Here is a 15314-nt window from a genome sequence, read left to right on the forward strand (position 1 = left end):
CCACTAGCCATGTCTTCTTTCAACCAGTCACCCACACACTTGCTGTCTCTTCTCTACCCTGTTTGCTGTATGGGCAAACAGAATTATTGAAGCGCGTCGAGCAAAAATGTTTCGCCAATGCCGAACTGAAGCTCTGGGTCTTGTGTTTCCGGCTTTTTGGTCAATCGGGCCCATACCTCTTTTTCCCCTTTCGTTTTTGAACTCTCTTTTTGGAAACCCTTATGGACTGCTACTGCTGAAAAGAAATTAAATTGCAGTCGCTACCAATTTGGTCCATGGTCCCAACTGAAACGATAACCATAGCAGGGGCCTAGCTTAATTGAAGCATGAATCCATGGCATATTGTCGCCAAGATGATAATTGGCCTTGAAAAAGCTTAAAGTGCGAGGGATGATGGTATAACTAGGGGAAAACATAGTGGTTGCATGTCGAGAAGGCAGTATATAATTTGAAAGTTGTATGGGGCACCGTTGATGGCCATTCGATCACAATTCATTGCCTCAGGTGATTTTAACAAAGTGACGACTAACTGGTGGCATACACTCCCCTTTTGCCATTCTGCCACTTTCTACAGCCGCATATTGCTGCTGCCGTAGACCGAATTTTCTGTTTTTTGACGCTTTTATCGTTGTTGTGGGCCAACTTTTGACTGCTCAAGCAGCAAATCATATTGCTCAACAGCCGTCCCGCTCACACGCACGCAGTGAAAACTTTGTCAACAATGTTGAATAATTAAAATGCTCCCTCGGCATCCAGTCTGTGCAAAGAGCAGAGAGCTTTAGCGCGGGCTTATGCATTTGGAGAAAAACCATTTAAACTCGCTTGCTTTCAAAAATTACATTGATTAGTTCTGATTTGTACATTGTAGAAATCAGTTGTGGTGTTTTTTTATCTTCCTAACCTCGATTTTAGCTTGGCCTAATTATTCATTTATTTATACGCGGTTTTAAACGTGCAGAATTTTGTGAGGCACCCAAAAAGTCTAATTTTTTTTAGTGCACATTGTTGTTAACTGTCAGTTCGCCGAAAAGTCAGGAAGAGCCAGGGTCCTGAGCCTGGTGGCAGGGCTCATCAGCAATTCTCAATTGCTATTATAATATTTTTGCCTCTGTTGCCGGCTCAGCGTCTTAGCATTCTGTCTCTGCATTTGTGCGCCTGGTAGACACCTGACAATGCTAAAAGGCCGAAGAGTCATTGCTCACACTCCTCATCCCCTTATCCTGGTCGAGACCGGGATTCGCTTAATGCGCAGTCCCCATGCAGCTCTGAAGTTTGTCGGGCGAAAAATTCATCAACAAAGTTGCATAATATTTCAATAAAGAGCATTGAAGATGGACGAGGTAGTTGACTGTGTTGGTGCCATAAAATTAAAGCATACTTTCGAGCGCTGACAGACTGAAAGCTCTTCAAAATACGAATAGTGCATAGGGTGTGTTTTTTGGGAGCCAGGACAAGCCAAAAAGTTCTAAAGCTCCATAGAAAACATATTGTGGAATTTGTCAACATTCCTGAGGCAAAAGAGCCCCCTCTGATCCACAGGCGGCAAATTGGCTCGTAAATTTAATGAAGCCTTCTTTTGCCTTAATAGAATTTTCCATCTGCATTATAAAGCAGTGCAGCGTGGAGTAGTAAGCTTGGTTGACAAACTTTTACTTGGCTGAGGAGGTGTCCCGAGGCAACTGTACATTGCAATATTTTTTTTCTGAGTAACACCCTAAGGTAAATAAGCGCTCTGCAAAAGGTGACAAAGAAAATTTCGAAGGCTTAATGCACTTAGAAATCTGTATAAAATGATGTAGCGAATAACAAATTTGACAACATATAGGAGCAGATAATAAAACTAAATAAAAGGGTTTTATTGCTATAACAAATCCTATAAAATATCTTCATAAAATCGCTTTAAACCGAAATTAAAACATTCAGTGGCCAATATATTCCTAGAAAAACAAAAATTACTTTTAGGGGCAGTTTTCCATCAGAGAAATAGTAAAAAATAAGGAATTTCAACTTTGTCGTCAAAGTCCAAAGACATAGGTAATGGTTCATGATGGGGACTATTTTTTAGCAATGCCATCATGTATTGAGAGTCTGTTTCAGCAAAAATATTAATGATAAGTGCAATTATATAAGCCACATAATTCAAAATGTCGGCAGACATCGGTTTTTGTATTCTAAGCTATAAAGCGGAGTCTGTTGGTGATGAAACACAAGTTTGTATGGGACTTTTGCTCAGGAGGATCCAAATATCATGAAAACTATAAATGGTTCGTGGGAAATGTTGTCTGTGTAGTTATTAGTTTTCTGGCTTTTGGACATAAAAAAGTATTTTCCTATAATACCACTATGGAAATTTTCGAGAGCCAAAGAGAGCTTATGTATAATTTTAATCCAATTTAACATACTTAACGTGTTTGTAGCCGAACGTAACTGTAAACCTGTCGGCAATTTTGGTGCCGCCCACTGTAGCTCCGGAGTTTTAATTATTATTACTTATGGCTAAACACTCAAGTTTAATTTTGTTTAAATTTTTGCACAGTGTATTAAATTTTAAGTCAGACAATTGTAAATATATATACTTTTGACTACCATTACTAAAAGATATCTAGCCAATGTTACCGAAAGTCTTCTTTCTCCTGTACGTAGAATATGAGTCGGAATGAGCGGATCAAACAATCGACCATAGAAAATATATTTATATTTGATTAGCATTATCAGATCTCTTGCTATCTAAGTTGAAGTTCTTTCATATATGGTATACATTTTTCTGGTATAAATTTGTGCTTATGATATCACATAACTGCCATAGGCTCGATCGGTAGGTTTTTGGCGAAGTAATAAAAATATCAACATGTCCAATTAAAATTTAAAACTTTTTCAAAAATGTCTTATATTTTTTATAAAAATCTGAATAACCTGCAAGGGTATATAGATCTTAGCTTGCCGAAGCTAGCTTCAGTTCTTGTTTTTCAAGGTATTGTTTGTTCCTGCTCCTGGGCAAGAAAGCAGGAGGAAGCCACAGAAATTTCAGTATCATGCAACCGCAGCAACAAGAACAACAAAAATAAAAAGTTTAAGCCAAATTCCAAAGGGGGTCAACTTTTCGCCTTAATACCACCACCCACTTTGTTGTTTGGCTGCTGGCCACTATTAGGTGCATACATTTTTTTTACCTTTAGCATGGGCATAAATCTTTGTTATGCTCCAGAGGATCGCACTTAAAGTCCAAAATGCTACAAAATCTAGTCCGCTTTCTTCCGAAGCTGCGTAATTATTTTCGCCGTTTTTTTCGCGGCACCCTCTCGGCGTTTCTTTCACACTTTTATGTTATTCGTTTTTGCACTGAGAAATGTAGATGTTTTTAAATATAAACTATATTCTTGGATTTAATGCTAATATCACTTGCTTGGGGAAATTCTGGGTGAAATTTGTTGTACAATGTATATATGGTTACATATATCAGAATCGAAAAACGAGCGAACAGACGGACATGGCTACATCAACTCGGCTGTTATGCAGATCAAAAATATAAATACTTCATATTTCCTTAACTGCAAGGGTATATATATTGGTTTCCCGGAACACCCAGAAAAAAAGAACGAAACAAATAAAGAACATTTTTCATGATTTGACAACAATCCGTTCGCTAAGTTCCGTTCACAATAAACGAACGCCGCATGGTCAAATCATGAGCATTTAGGTGTAATTGTGAACGCTTCACTGAAAAATGCCTTGACAGAAATGGGGAGAACGCTGTTCTTAAATTATCAACACCGTTCATGAAAACATGTATGTAGGTCTAGTGTCCCGATTGACCGCACTCGAAAAATTCGCTCGGTGGTCCAGCTGCTTAGACGTCCGCCTTCGACACTTGGTATCACAGGTTTGAGTCCGCGAGAAGACGGTTGTTAATTGTAAGTTTTATTAAAATATTATTTCTAATGTTTATATGAACTTCAATTAATAAATAAATTATCTTTGTCATCAGCAAAATAACCAAAATACATTAAATTCTAGCAATAACGAAACATAAGGTGGGAAATTAAATAAATCTCTACCAGGCGTCCAGAAAGTCTAGCATGTACACAAACCTCGTTTTTTTTATATTTTTATGTTCTCAAGAAAGCCCGAAAACTGACACCATTCGTTCGGAACTCAACCCTATAGTTTCGGTCAAATTTTATGAACGACCGTTCATGAATTGTCAACAAACGGGCTTACGCACTTTTTGACCCCGTTTGGGCTTGATTTTTGAACGTTTCGAACGGATTTTTTTCTGGGTGAACTAGCTCCTTTTAAAGTTTTATTATCGGGTTTTTAGAGCTGACTTACAAAAGAGTTTTATTATCCTGAAACGCTTTGGTTGTATAAATATGACCTGCTCTATCAATTAAGAAACAAGAAAAAAATGTGTTTGAGTTCTGCGTTAGTTCTGCGGAAGTTTTAATACAAGTTAATCAATGTTTACCTCCATGATGCCCGAAATTTGATAACATTAATTAGTAAGGCCAACGAACCACATGTGGCGAACACATATATATACGCTTACCTATACAAGTCTCGCTACAAAAATTTAATTACTACCTGGGAATATAAGCCACAGATAAGGCTCGAAGCCGATTGGAAAATGGGCCAATGTAGAGAAGTCATCTAAAAACTTCAAGGAGATTACTACATAGTTATGTAGTCCATCAGAAAACCATATTATTTAAATCAGTCATAAAGGCGTCTTAATGTATGCAGCAATATTTATATATTGAAAGGTACATTCGTACGAGAACCAACAAGAACAACATACAAGGTCACAAATAGTATTTCCTACTTATTGTTTCAAATAATTTCCCAATCATGCATCATCAAAAATAATTCATAAAAGTTCTCTTTAATTTAAAAAAATGTAATCCAGTAATGTTGTTCCTAAATATTTCCATTTCAGAAATATATTTTCTGAAATTAAGAGTGTATATAAAATAAATATGTAAAATATTTCCAGAGGTCTAAAGCTTAATTTTTATTTCGTTTCCTTTAACATAAAATGATAGAAGAAGAAAATTAAAGAAAATGCGACTTACTCATACGCATGCATATGGTCGAGAGTGACTGTGAGTGACACAAATCCGAGACGACATATGCTACTTAAGGAAGAAAAAGGAAAGGTGGGACGTAAAGTTAAGGGGCCAGAGGTGAATGAGAAGACGGCCATGTTGGCAGCTATGTCAACACTTATTTTTTATGAGTTTCCGCTTTCTGTAAAGTCATTGACATGTATTTTTTCTTTCGTCTCTCGCCATTGATACCCCACAAATTTTGGGCATTTTGGTTCTGCTGTATTTGCATAAGCTTAAGGAATCCATCATTTAGATACCTAATGGCTTACATTTTTTTTGGTCATATTATAAACTACTGCAATTGGTAGGTCTTGCAAAAATTCTTGGTTCGCTCTTTAGTTTTAATATATAGTTGAAAAATAAGTTTGAGGTACTTGTTCTAACAAACACCTACAAAGAATCAATTTCTCCTTGGGGTGTTCACATTTACGCTGACATAAAATCAATCGGTTAAAGTATGCCCAACATCCTAGTTTAGTAAGATATGTGGGAAATATTCGCTTTTTAATATTAGTACCCTGTTTTTATTCCAATTTAGTCGCATTTAAATTCGAGTAAATTGCAGGGGATGATAGGTTCTCTTTTTTTTTTTTTGTAAACAACTATTCTTCAAAAATAAACTCAAATCTGAAGTACAATAGGGACGAGGAAGAAAGTCATGCTCGCGTACTTATGTGATTTTCGTGCTATTGCGACTTGTGCTCAGTTGTCCCCTCGAAATCATCGGCATCTTATCTAGTTCGGCTGAGGGGGACGAATCCCCTTCACAAATTGCTTAAATCTTGAAGGCGTTAAATGTTATAAAATACTATTCGAATGGCATAAAAAAACAGCAGTCATTGAAATTTTTCCACTCACACACACCAAATGGCGCCATCTGGGAAATAGTTCTTGTCGTCTTGTATCCAGCTTATTTTTTTGTATGGGATGGCTTTAGTATGTGTACGATGTACATACATATACATATGTACATATATACGTCAGTGGCCATGTGTGCATTTGATCTTGCCCTAGGGAGTCACTAAATGATGATTTTTCTTGGGGCGTAACCAGAAAACACCAGTTAGGGTTGTGGAGGGTTGCGCGGGGGACCAGCTTCAATTCAATAGACGAAAAACCAATATGTGTGGGTAAGATTTAGGACCCATGTTTTAGGTTTCTCAATTGGTGTGTTCTTTTGAGAACTAATGCCCTGTATATTTTGAAATTTGTAAACCTGTAAGAGGGAAAGTATGCAATAGGTATAAGGAACCAACCCTATAAAGTGTAAGTATAAGTGATTTTCCTGTAACTAAACATTACATTTACAAAGGAGCAGAGTTTTCTTTTATCTGTTTTACTGAAACTTAGTTTGGATTTTAATTTGCTGTATTAATTGGATGCATACGGAAAGTTGTAAAAACAATTAAACTACTCTTGTTCTCTTGCCACTTGACTTTTCATGGAAATGGTCAAAGTCACATGCAGCTCTGAATATATGTTTTATGCACAGGGCATAAAAAAACTTTAAAAAATGTTCTCGTTTCATACTATTCGCCGACCCACAGGGGACTTTAGTTGCATACGTATACATATTTATTTGTATTCGTCGGACAAAACTCTAAGCGCAACAAAAGTGTAAACCTGCAGCTGATGCTGCTGCTCTGTTCCATTCCTGTCTGTCCATTTTATGGGGCTTGACAGCCTGACAACCTCTCACGCTTTTTACTTTTATTATCCTTTATGTGTGATTTCACACCTTCAATTGCAAAGAAGGCGAGTACGAAGAAGAGCAGCTTGCCACACGTAGCAGCAAATCAAAATCTTGAATTTATTCCACATACAAAGCGCATGAATTTCAAATTACTGTGTGAACACCCACATCCACAAACACAGAAAGACTGACTCAGCTAACCCACACCTCTAACTCTAAACTCTTGGCTCTTCGGTGAAACGTGTGCAGCACGTTATGTGGCAACATAGGGCAAGGTTCTGGTGCCACTTGTTTTCCATCCCCATCTTTTCCAGGGTAATGACTGTTCGGAGGCCGTATCTCAAAAATGATTAAAGCTTTCCAGCTTTATAATTCTTTCCTCACAGCTTTTGCCTGAGCTTTACTTGACCTGGTTTTTACCGGTATTGGTAACAATTAATAAAAATTTCAATAAAATTCTTTCAGTTGCTTTAAGGTTCAATCAAAGCTTTATATTCCTACTTTGGATATTCTTCAAGTGGAGTATATCTGTACTCCTTGGCAACGAAAAATATTTTGAATGGTTATACAAGAAAATACATAAAAATGGGAGGAGAAAAACAAAGCGTATGGAATCGGGAGAACGGGGCAGATAAGCCAAAGGACCTATTTGAAATTCATGCGACCACTCACTGGGTGCATAAAGCAATCAAATCAACCACAAACCACCAACACCGCACACTCGCCCACACATATACTTGGAGATTTTCTTAGCCCGCCTTGGCAGATTTTTTCTCTTGCCCTTTTCGAATTCTCCCTTTTTTTTCTTTTTGGAGCATTTCGGTCAGTTTCATAAACGTTTCACTCCTATAAATAATAAATAAGCTAAGCAGACTTTTGTGGCGTGCAAAACGTTTCACTGGTCCTTCGCGTACCTCCAGAAATCGTGGCCTAACAGGCGATGCTATCGATTCCAGATCTTAACCGAAACTCAATGGTGAGAAGACTAAACAAAAGCGAAAGTTTGCCACTTGTTTAACCCTTTGCGATTTCTTCTCGGCCTTTGTTTTAACCCCTTTACCCATGATTTATGCATGACCCAGAGGAGGTCGTCCCAAGCAGGAGTTTTATGTGGGGAAGGTGAAACAAAAAACAGAGAAGTTGAGCAAAACTGTTCCAGATTTGCATGAGAATAGTTCAAGCTGGATAAATTGGCTTTGGGGCACTTTTTGAACTGGGGCTGCCAATTAATACTTTGTTCGAATTATTTATAGGTCTTTTTGGAAGTAATAAATAAGTTTGCCTGAAGCTCATTAATTTTATAACGGAATACTTTTGATTTAGTTTTTTGCTTTGTTTTATGCAAATGGTTTATTTTATACTTTTTGCTATGGTAATCCTCCATTACATACTTGTCCTAATTATTATTGTTGTTTGGCTGTTGGATTCATCGATACTCTTTGTCGATTTTTCAACTTTTAATCGAGTCTGGCAAATATAATCATAGTCAAATTATGCTGCACCTTCCCTCTTTTACCCCATTCCGTTTCTTTTTAAAGCACCCGATTCCTTTGTCTGGCAAATCAATTAGCAAGTGCAATTAAGGAAGCGCAATGCTCAAAAAAACTAAAAAATAACGAGTACGAAAAGGCGAGAAAGTCATAACAGTATAAAAAATAGAATTCTGCGTTGGCCAGCTGGTGGAAGAACCAATGTTAGGGGGAAGTAGCACTCAGCATTTTGTCTTTTGCATTGGTTATTTAAACAAAGCAGCAAAAAAATAATAATAATGATGGCAGGGTTTCCCTGCTTGATAATGGAAACACAGTTGCGGGAAAGTTGGGAGGAAAACGTGGAAAACGTAACAGCTTAATTTAGTGTCTGTAATTAATTGAATTATATATTTATTTTGTGTAAGTATTATGTTGCAACAGGAAAACTTTTTCCCGACCGAAAATAAAGTCGGAAGTATGGGGTCATTAAGGTTCTGTGATTTGATTGGCGTCTTATCTGTTATTTTCCGGCTCCCAGTTTTCTACTCGTACAGTGAAAGGAACAAAGGGTCTAACAGAAAGAAGGGTTCCTACCCTGTAAAGTATGTACTTGTATGTTCTTGATCAGGATCACTAGCCCAGTCTACCTGTCTTTCTGCTTTTCTGTCTATCTATCTGTCTAGAGACTCCTGTGCAGCGTAAGTTTATTTTATAATCCGAAACTATCAAAGATAGAGAATTAGGATTTTAGACTTAGATTTCGTAGCCTTGTACGCAGCGCAAGTTTGTTAACGCCCACAAACCGCCCAAGCCTGTGGCGCCCACAATTTTCATAGAAAAAAATTTTAAGTGACATTTATTACTCTCGTCCATACACCCAGAAAAAAATCCGTTCGAAACGTTCAAAAATCAAGACCAAACGTTGTCAAAAAGTGCGTGAGCCCGTTTGTTGACAGTTCATGAACGGTCGTTCGTAAAATGTGACCGAAACTTTAGGGTCGGGTTCCGAACGAATGGTGTCAGTTTAAGAACATTTCGGGCTTAACCTGAGAACATAAACATCTAAAAAAAAAAAACGAGGTTGTGTACACGCTAGACTTTCTGGACGCCTGGTAGAGGGTAGAGGATTTATTTAATTTTCCACCTTATGTTTTGTTATTGCTAGAATTCAATGTATTTAGGATATTTTGCTGAAGACAAAGAATTTATTTATAAATAGAAGTACATATAAGCATTAGAAATAATATTTTAATAAAACTTACAATTCACAACCGTCTTCTCGCGGACTCGAACCTGTGCTACCAAGTGTCGGAGGCGGACGCTCTAGCAGCTGGACCACCGAGCGAATTTTTCTAGTGCGGACAATCGGGGCACTAGACCTACATACATGATTTTATGAACGATGTTGATAGTTTATCGATTTCGATAGACTTTAACGCGTCTATCGCAGCTTTTTCATGAACGGCGTTCGATATCTGAGAACATTTTTCGCAATTTGGAACCAAGTTGTTCGTCGGTAGAAATTGTTACCAACTCCGTTCGATTTTCGTGAACAAACGTTCGAAATGTGAGAACTAAAAATGGAGAACGGATTGTTCGCATTTCATGAAAAATGTTATTGATTTTTTTCGTTCTTTTTTTTCTGGGTGTATCTATCGATTCACCCAAAAAGAGATTGCCACGCCCACATCGCTTAAATCTGCCTGCCGCCCACATAACCATATATTGAGATCGCGGGTAGGTGGCGCAATACAATCTCGCAGTGCTGCTTGCATATCTCCATCTCCCTTTGGTGCCTTTAGCTCAGTAACGGGTATCTGACATTCGACGTACTCAACCATAGCGTTCTTTCTTGTTCGGTTAAAAACCGTAGATAAAATAATAAATATGCTAGCCCTTTGGCCGGTATGCTAGCCCTTTGGCCGAGAATAATTGAGTCTGGTTTAGTCAGCGGTCTTTTAGGAGGGTGCGCGGTCAAGTTCCTTAAGTTGTCTCTCTGTAGTGCGAACGCTCGTAGGTTCAAGTCGAGGCCGGGGTAAGAGTTTTTCTATCACTTATATATTTGTTTTTTTTTCCGTATAGAAACTAAATTTAAAATATGCTGATATCTAAAAATGAGTTAAATTAAACTAAAATTGTTAATTAAAAAATGTTAATACAAGTAGTTATTGAAATGTTCTTAAAACAATTTAGTGTCGTACTTATTTCGATTCATTTTTATACTCTAAATCTATAACGTTCGTTCGTTTGTTTTCCCTGGGTGTATTTCTTGGTGCTCCATTAATTTAGCAACGTGAAACCTACGCACATACAATTCCCTTTTTCAGTCAGTCTCTGCCACGCCCATTTGATTGGTCACGTGCCTTGCACGCCCCTGCCTTTTTCACTCCGGATTTTGACTTCAATTCGATGTGATTGCTTTGTATCGATTACAAAATGCGTTACAACATTTGCCACATGATAAATAAAACTCAGTAATTGGGTGGTACTGTTTCGAGGGGCGTTGGTCGTGGCTGCACTGAAAATTAATGAGCTCAATACACTATTAGCGTTATCGGTCCATTTAATGTAGAAGGCTTCGCTTGATTGGATTACAATATATCAATATTTTGTTTCACAAACATTAGCAAAGTACTATTATTTTTCACAGGAGTTTTTGTTGCGGATCTGCACTTTTATACCAATTTTAAATTTAATTTAAATTACATAATAATCTTGTTTATAATTTAGTTTTCAGGGCACATTCATTTCTTGATACATTTTTCTTCGAGCGGTTTCTAAGTTTCCGAGGATTGGCAGAGGGGTTACACTAAACTGTACGTCAAGAATCTAAAACTATACCCAATAAGGCGCAAAAAATAGTTCCCTAATTATATTTTTTTCACCTTTACGCCTGAGAAATAAGTGCAGTTGGATGGTTCCTCTACATCTTTTAACATTTTGTATTTCTATATCCATTCCATTTTCTTTCAGTACCCACAGTTTTTTCTCAGTGTGGCCGTATGCCATTAATAGAAAATGTAACTAACCCCACTGCTTGTAAATGCAACACTGGGCCCACTTCACCCCCAGAGGACGTATCAAGTAAATTTACGCATACGAGCCTGAAAGTTGTCTTGCTGCCTCTTTTTGTTTCTTTTCCTCGAAAGAAATAAAATGCAATTGCGTGATTATAGAACGATTTGTATCAATTTACAAAGAGGAAAGGTTTAGGGGAGCGTGAAATACTGCCATATCCCACAAATGTTTATTTATGCATTTCACTTGGTTATATTATTATATCTCTTCATGGGGCTACGCGGACAAGGGGAATGATTATTGATATCAGAATCCATACATACAAGCTATACCCTCGTCAACCTTCTCACCAAAAAACGAACTTGGGGCAAATATAAACCTCCGGGGACGATTGCAGCTCAAGACATTTGTCGCAAAGTGCAAAAACTTTTCCCGTACAGCGAATCTCCCCCTTCGTCGTACACTTGTTAGCTTCTTAAATTTATTAAAGTGGCATAAAAATGTTGTTGGCGGCTAATGGTTAACGATTGAATTGAAAATAACCCAATCCCTAGGGCCCCAGAATGACTCGAAAGTTAAGTTTAAACCTGACGGAACAAACCCAAATCAATCTCTTCCAAAAAGATCTTCGTTAAACGGAGGCAATTTCAAGGACCTTTTACTCTGTTTTCGAAATGGAGTTATGGGCCTTTCTCGGCTTTTCCGTTGGTGGGTCAGCACTATGGCATCTGAAGTAGCACTCTTGCAGAAGAATAACTCTCAATGCTAAACGAAAAATCAAAAAAATTATATATTTCTTGCGGAATTGAGAGTATTGATGTTCAACATTTACACATTCAGCAAGGGAGCCTCTGCAGCGTTTAAAAACACCTTAACTCCTACAAGATCTAACACACGCCCTTTTCGATGCAGAAACTTATCGATATTAAACTTGGCTTTTTTAATGGCTCGATGGGCAAAATTCTCTCGGGGTTGTGGGTTGTCGTCTTGGGGGAAAACTTATTGAAAAGTCATAAAAAGCATAAAATACGGAAGTGGCTTAAAAAAAACTAGGGAGCTCAAACAATATAAACTGAAAGGGCCACACAATTGTTTTCCCCGTTCGGTTCCACGGCTGTCGTTTTTGTAAATCATTTAACACGCTCCCGATTTTTATTTTAATGACATCTTGACAAATGACTTAGGTCGGAACATTTTGGCAGGGACAGAATGGAGCTTGCAGATAAATTCTGTTCTTAAACTACCGTCAAAAACCCTTAAGGGCTGTGAAAACTTGTTCGCAGGCTTCACAGGCTGGTCCTGAACTGCATAACCAGTAAACTACTGCTACTTTGAATCCCGTTTAATAATGATCATCATAAATATAAATATATTCGTTTGATTACCCTCGCCAGTTTGCTTAGTCAAAATGTTAATATTTACCAACTCTGCACAACCCAAAGCTAAACTAAACTAAACCCTGCGGCACTCGCTCTGGGAAAACAGGAAAAAGGTCCTCTTAAATATTTGATTAACTTTCCGGTGTTCAGTGTGTGTGCGAAATCAACTTAATTAAAGTTAAACAAGCAGCTAATCAAATTTTTACTCTTTCTCGCGCAAAACGTAGAGTAATTTCATTTTAAAAATGAATACTCTAAAGAGGCCATGTGGGATTCGCTAAGGTGCACACAGCCAGAAAATTGTCTCCCAGTATTTTTGCTCTGTTTTTTGTTAGTGTGGTGGATCAAAGCGCTTTCTCGGGTAGGGGCAGTCGAAAGTGCTTTCAGCAGGTTTACAAGCAAACAATAGTTTCTATTTTCGTGATTACTAAAGAGATTCAGCTGAATTCTTAGCAGCTGCATTAGTTGTATGATACAAAAAAAATTTGAAACAAAAATATCGCAAAACCCTCATTATTACTTATAAAATGTTGTAATGAAAGCTTTATCGTTTTTAAGAATCTTCCTATGGCCTCATAACTTAAATAATGAAATCTCAATTAAGCAGGACGAATCCTGATTTTAATTTTTTTTGACTCGAAGTTAGGACTCTTGCCCTCTCGTCAAAGGAGGCGAGCCACCAGGCGTTCCACCGGCTGGGTGGTGTGTGATCGTGTGGGGCAGGGCCATTAAACTAGGACTCAGACTGGACAACGATGGCTGGCTGGTAGTCACCTGGCAGACTGACGATAGCTCGTTCAGCTGGATACTCGAGTGGTAGTTCTTCGCCTGGTGCTGCAAGTGCTGCTCCTGCTGCTCTTGTTTTTGCCTTTGGCAGGACCTCGGGGAAAAGCAACCGCAGCAGTCGAGTGGGAGGATGAGGCACATGATTCTATCTGGCGAACTGCTGGAAAAGGTACATAAGATTTGGGATCAGATGGTACAAGTTGAAAATATAGCCAATTAACACCCTATAAATAATTTTAATTTTCCCGCGGCGTTCTGCTGGGAGGCTTTAACTGAGGCAGTACAACACCGAGCTGTTTGCTTTTATAGCTGGCAGTGACGACCACCTTGCCACGAGCCTCAAGTGTTTCTAAGTGCAGTTGTGTTCGGCGGAATCGAGCTCCTCAAAAAGTTCCTCCTCCGACAACTGTTTTTGGCTACCCCTTATTATGTAAAATGATGTCACTTATGTAAATAAGACTAGACTCCATTCAATTTATAGTCCATTATCGGGAGTATCGAAGGGCGGTGGGGGAAAAACAACAGCCCGACGACAACCTATTGTATTACCAATTTGCGAATGCAAATCAGAAGTAGATCGTAAATTTCACACCTGTGTCGTATTGAATTCAAAGAGGTTGACACTCGAAGCTCACATCAAAGCCGATGGTAATGACTGTGAAACAGGAGAAGGATGTGTGGCGAGGACCTTGATGACATCCTCTATGGTAATACCCAGTTTCTCTTGTTAAGGGGTCGGAGGATAGTATCCTACACCAAATCAGGCTGAAGATGTACTTCCGCACAGATTGTAAACTCCTCCACATGAGTGGGGGAATAGGAGTTCCTGCGATGGCATGTGGTAAGGCATCTGGGACTCGGGCTCCTCCGAGAAGAACGCTCTTTACTCGTAATCTGAGTCACCACCACTGCTGGCGATCCACGAATCGATCCACAATTGATTGCCGATCTTCGTCGCGCTGCTTTGGGCAAAGGACCAACATTAGACGTCTGTCCAAACTAACGGTATGGATTTTCGGAGAAGCTTTTAAAAGCCTAACTTCACTTCAGTTCTGTAGGTGGGTTTTCGTATGCTAAGGTAGCTGTAACTGTTTTCTTATCCGACTTTTCGGAGATGTTTGGACCAGTCTCATCCGCCTATACCAACCCCAATTTCAATTAACGTTGCATACTTTCCAACGGAAAAGTGGTTCCCGACCAGAAAGATTCTGCACTAATGAGTTTTGTAATTATATGAAAGTTAAAACTAAATACAAAAGTCGAAAGGAAAAATCTTCCGCTTTCACAGCGGGTAGTCGGAGGTCTCATTTTACATTAAAACTTCTTTGAATGATTTACGCGGGAAGCGCAATTGTAAAGGAATTATAACCCACGGGTTGTGGGAGTAATATAAGTAAAAGCATCAAGTAACAAGATTTTATTGCAAGCTGTTTGCTATAATGATTAAGCAAGTAGTGAAGTATTGAATTATGAAATAATTATTGCTTAGTCTTCATTTAATTTTTAGTTTCAGTTGGTTTCTTAGTTTATTTAATTTGATATTACTGATAAACTAACGCTGCACTCTTGTTTATTCTTTTTTCAATGAACACTTGTTTAAGAGCCTGTCCGTCCGTTCCAAAAATTGTCTTTCCATTGCAGGCAGTAAGTATACTGGTCGGAACGGACCGGATTGGACAACTATAACTCCCATAGCAATGATTAACAAAACATAATAGAACACAAATTACTGGACAATTTGAGTACTACCACCCCTGTACTTTCAGTATAGCATAGCTATGTTAGGGTTTCATTTTTTAATAATTAATAACAGTGATACCCTTAACATTTCTGAATTCCAGGGTATACTTTTGGTCATAGC

The 15314-nt window shown here is 38.3% G+C and overlaps 2 protein-coding genes across 14 annotated transcripts in view; one reads left to right on the forward strand and one right to left on the reverse strand.

Annotated features, from left to right (window-relative positions):
* The window catches only part of LOC108015121 (uncharacterized protein CG43867), a 147454-nt gene that overhangs the window by 70771 nt on the left and 61369 nt on the right, over positions 1 to 15314 (forward strand). The window lies entirely within an intron of this gene.
* LOC118878340 (uncharacterized) lies at positions 13310 to 13894 on the reverse strand. The gene has a single exon (XM_036820829.3). It carries the CDS (start codon positions 13592 to 13594, stop codon positions 13310 to 13312), a length of 285 nt encoding a protein of 94 aa, XP_036676724.1. The 5' UTR covers positions 13595 to 13894.

Source organism: Drosophila suzukii, chromosome X (assembly GCF_043229965.1).
Source record: "Drosophila suzukii chromosome X, CBGP_Dsuzu_IsoJpt1.0, whole genome shotgun sequence".
NCBI classification, from domain to species: domain Eukaryota; kingdom Metazoa; phylum Arthropoda; class Insecta; order Diptera; family Drosophilidae; genus Drosophila; species Drosophila suzukii.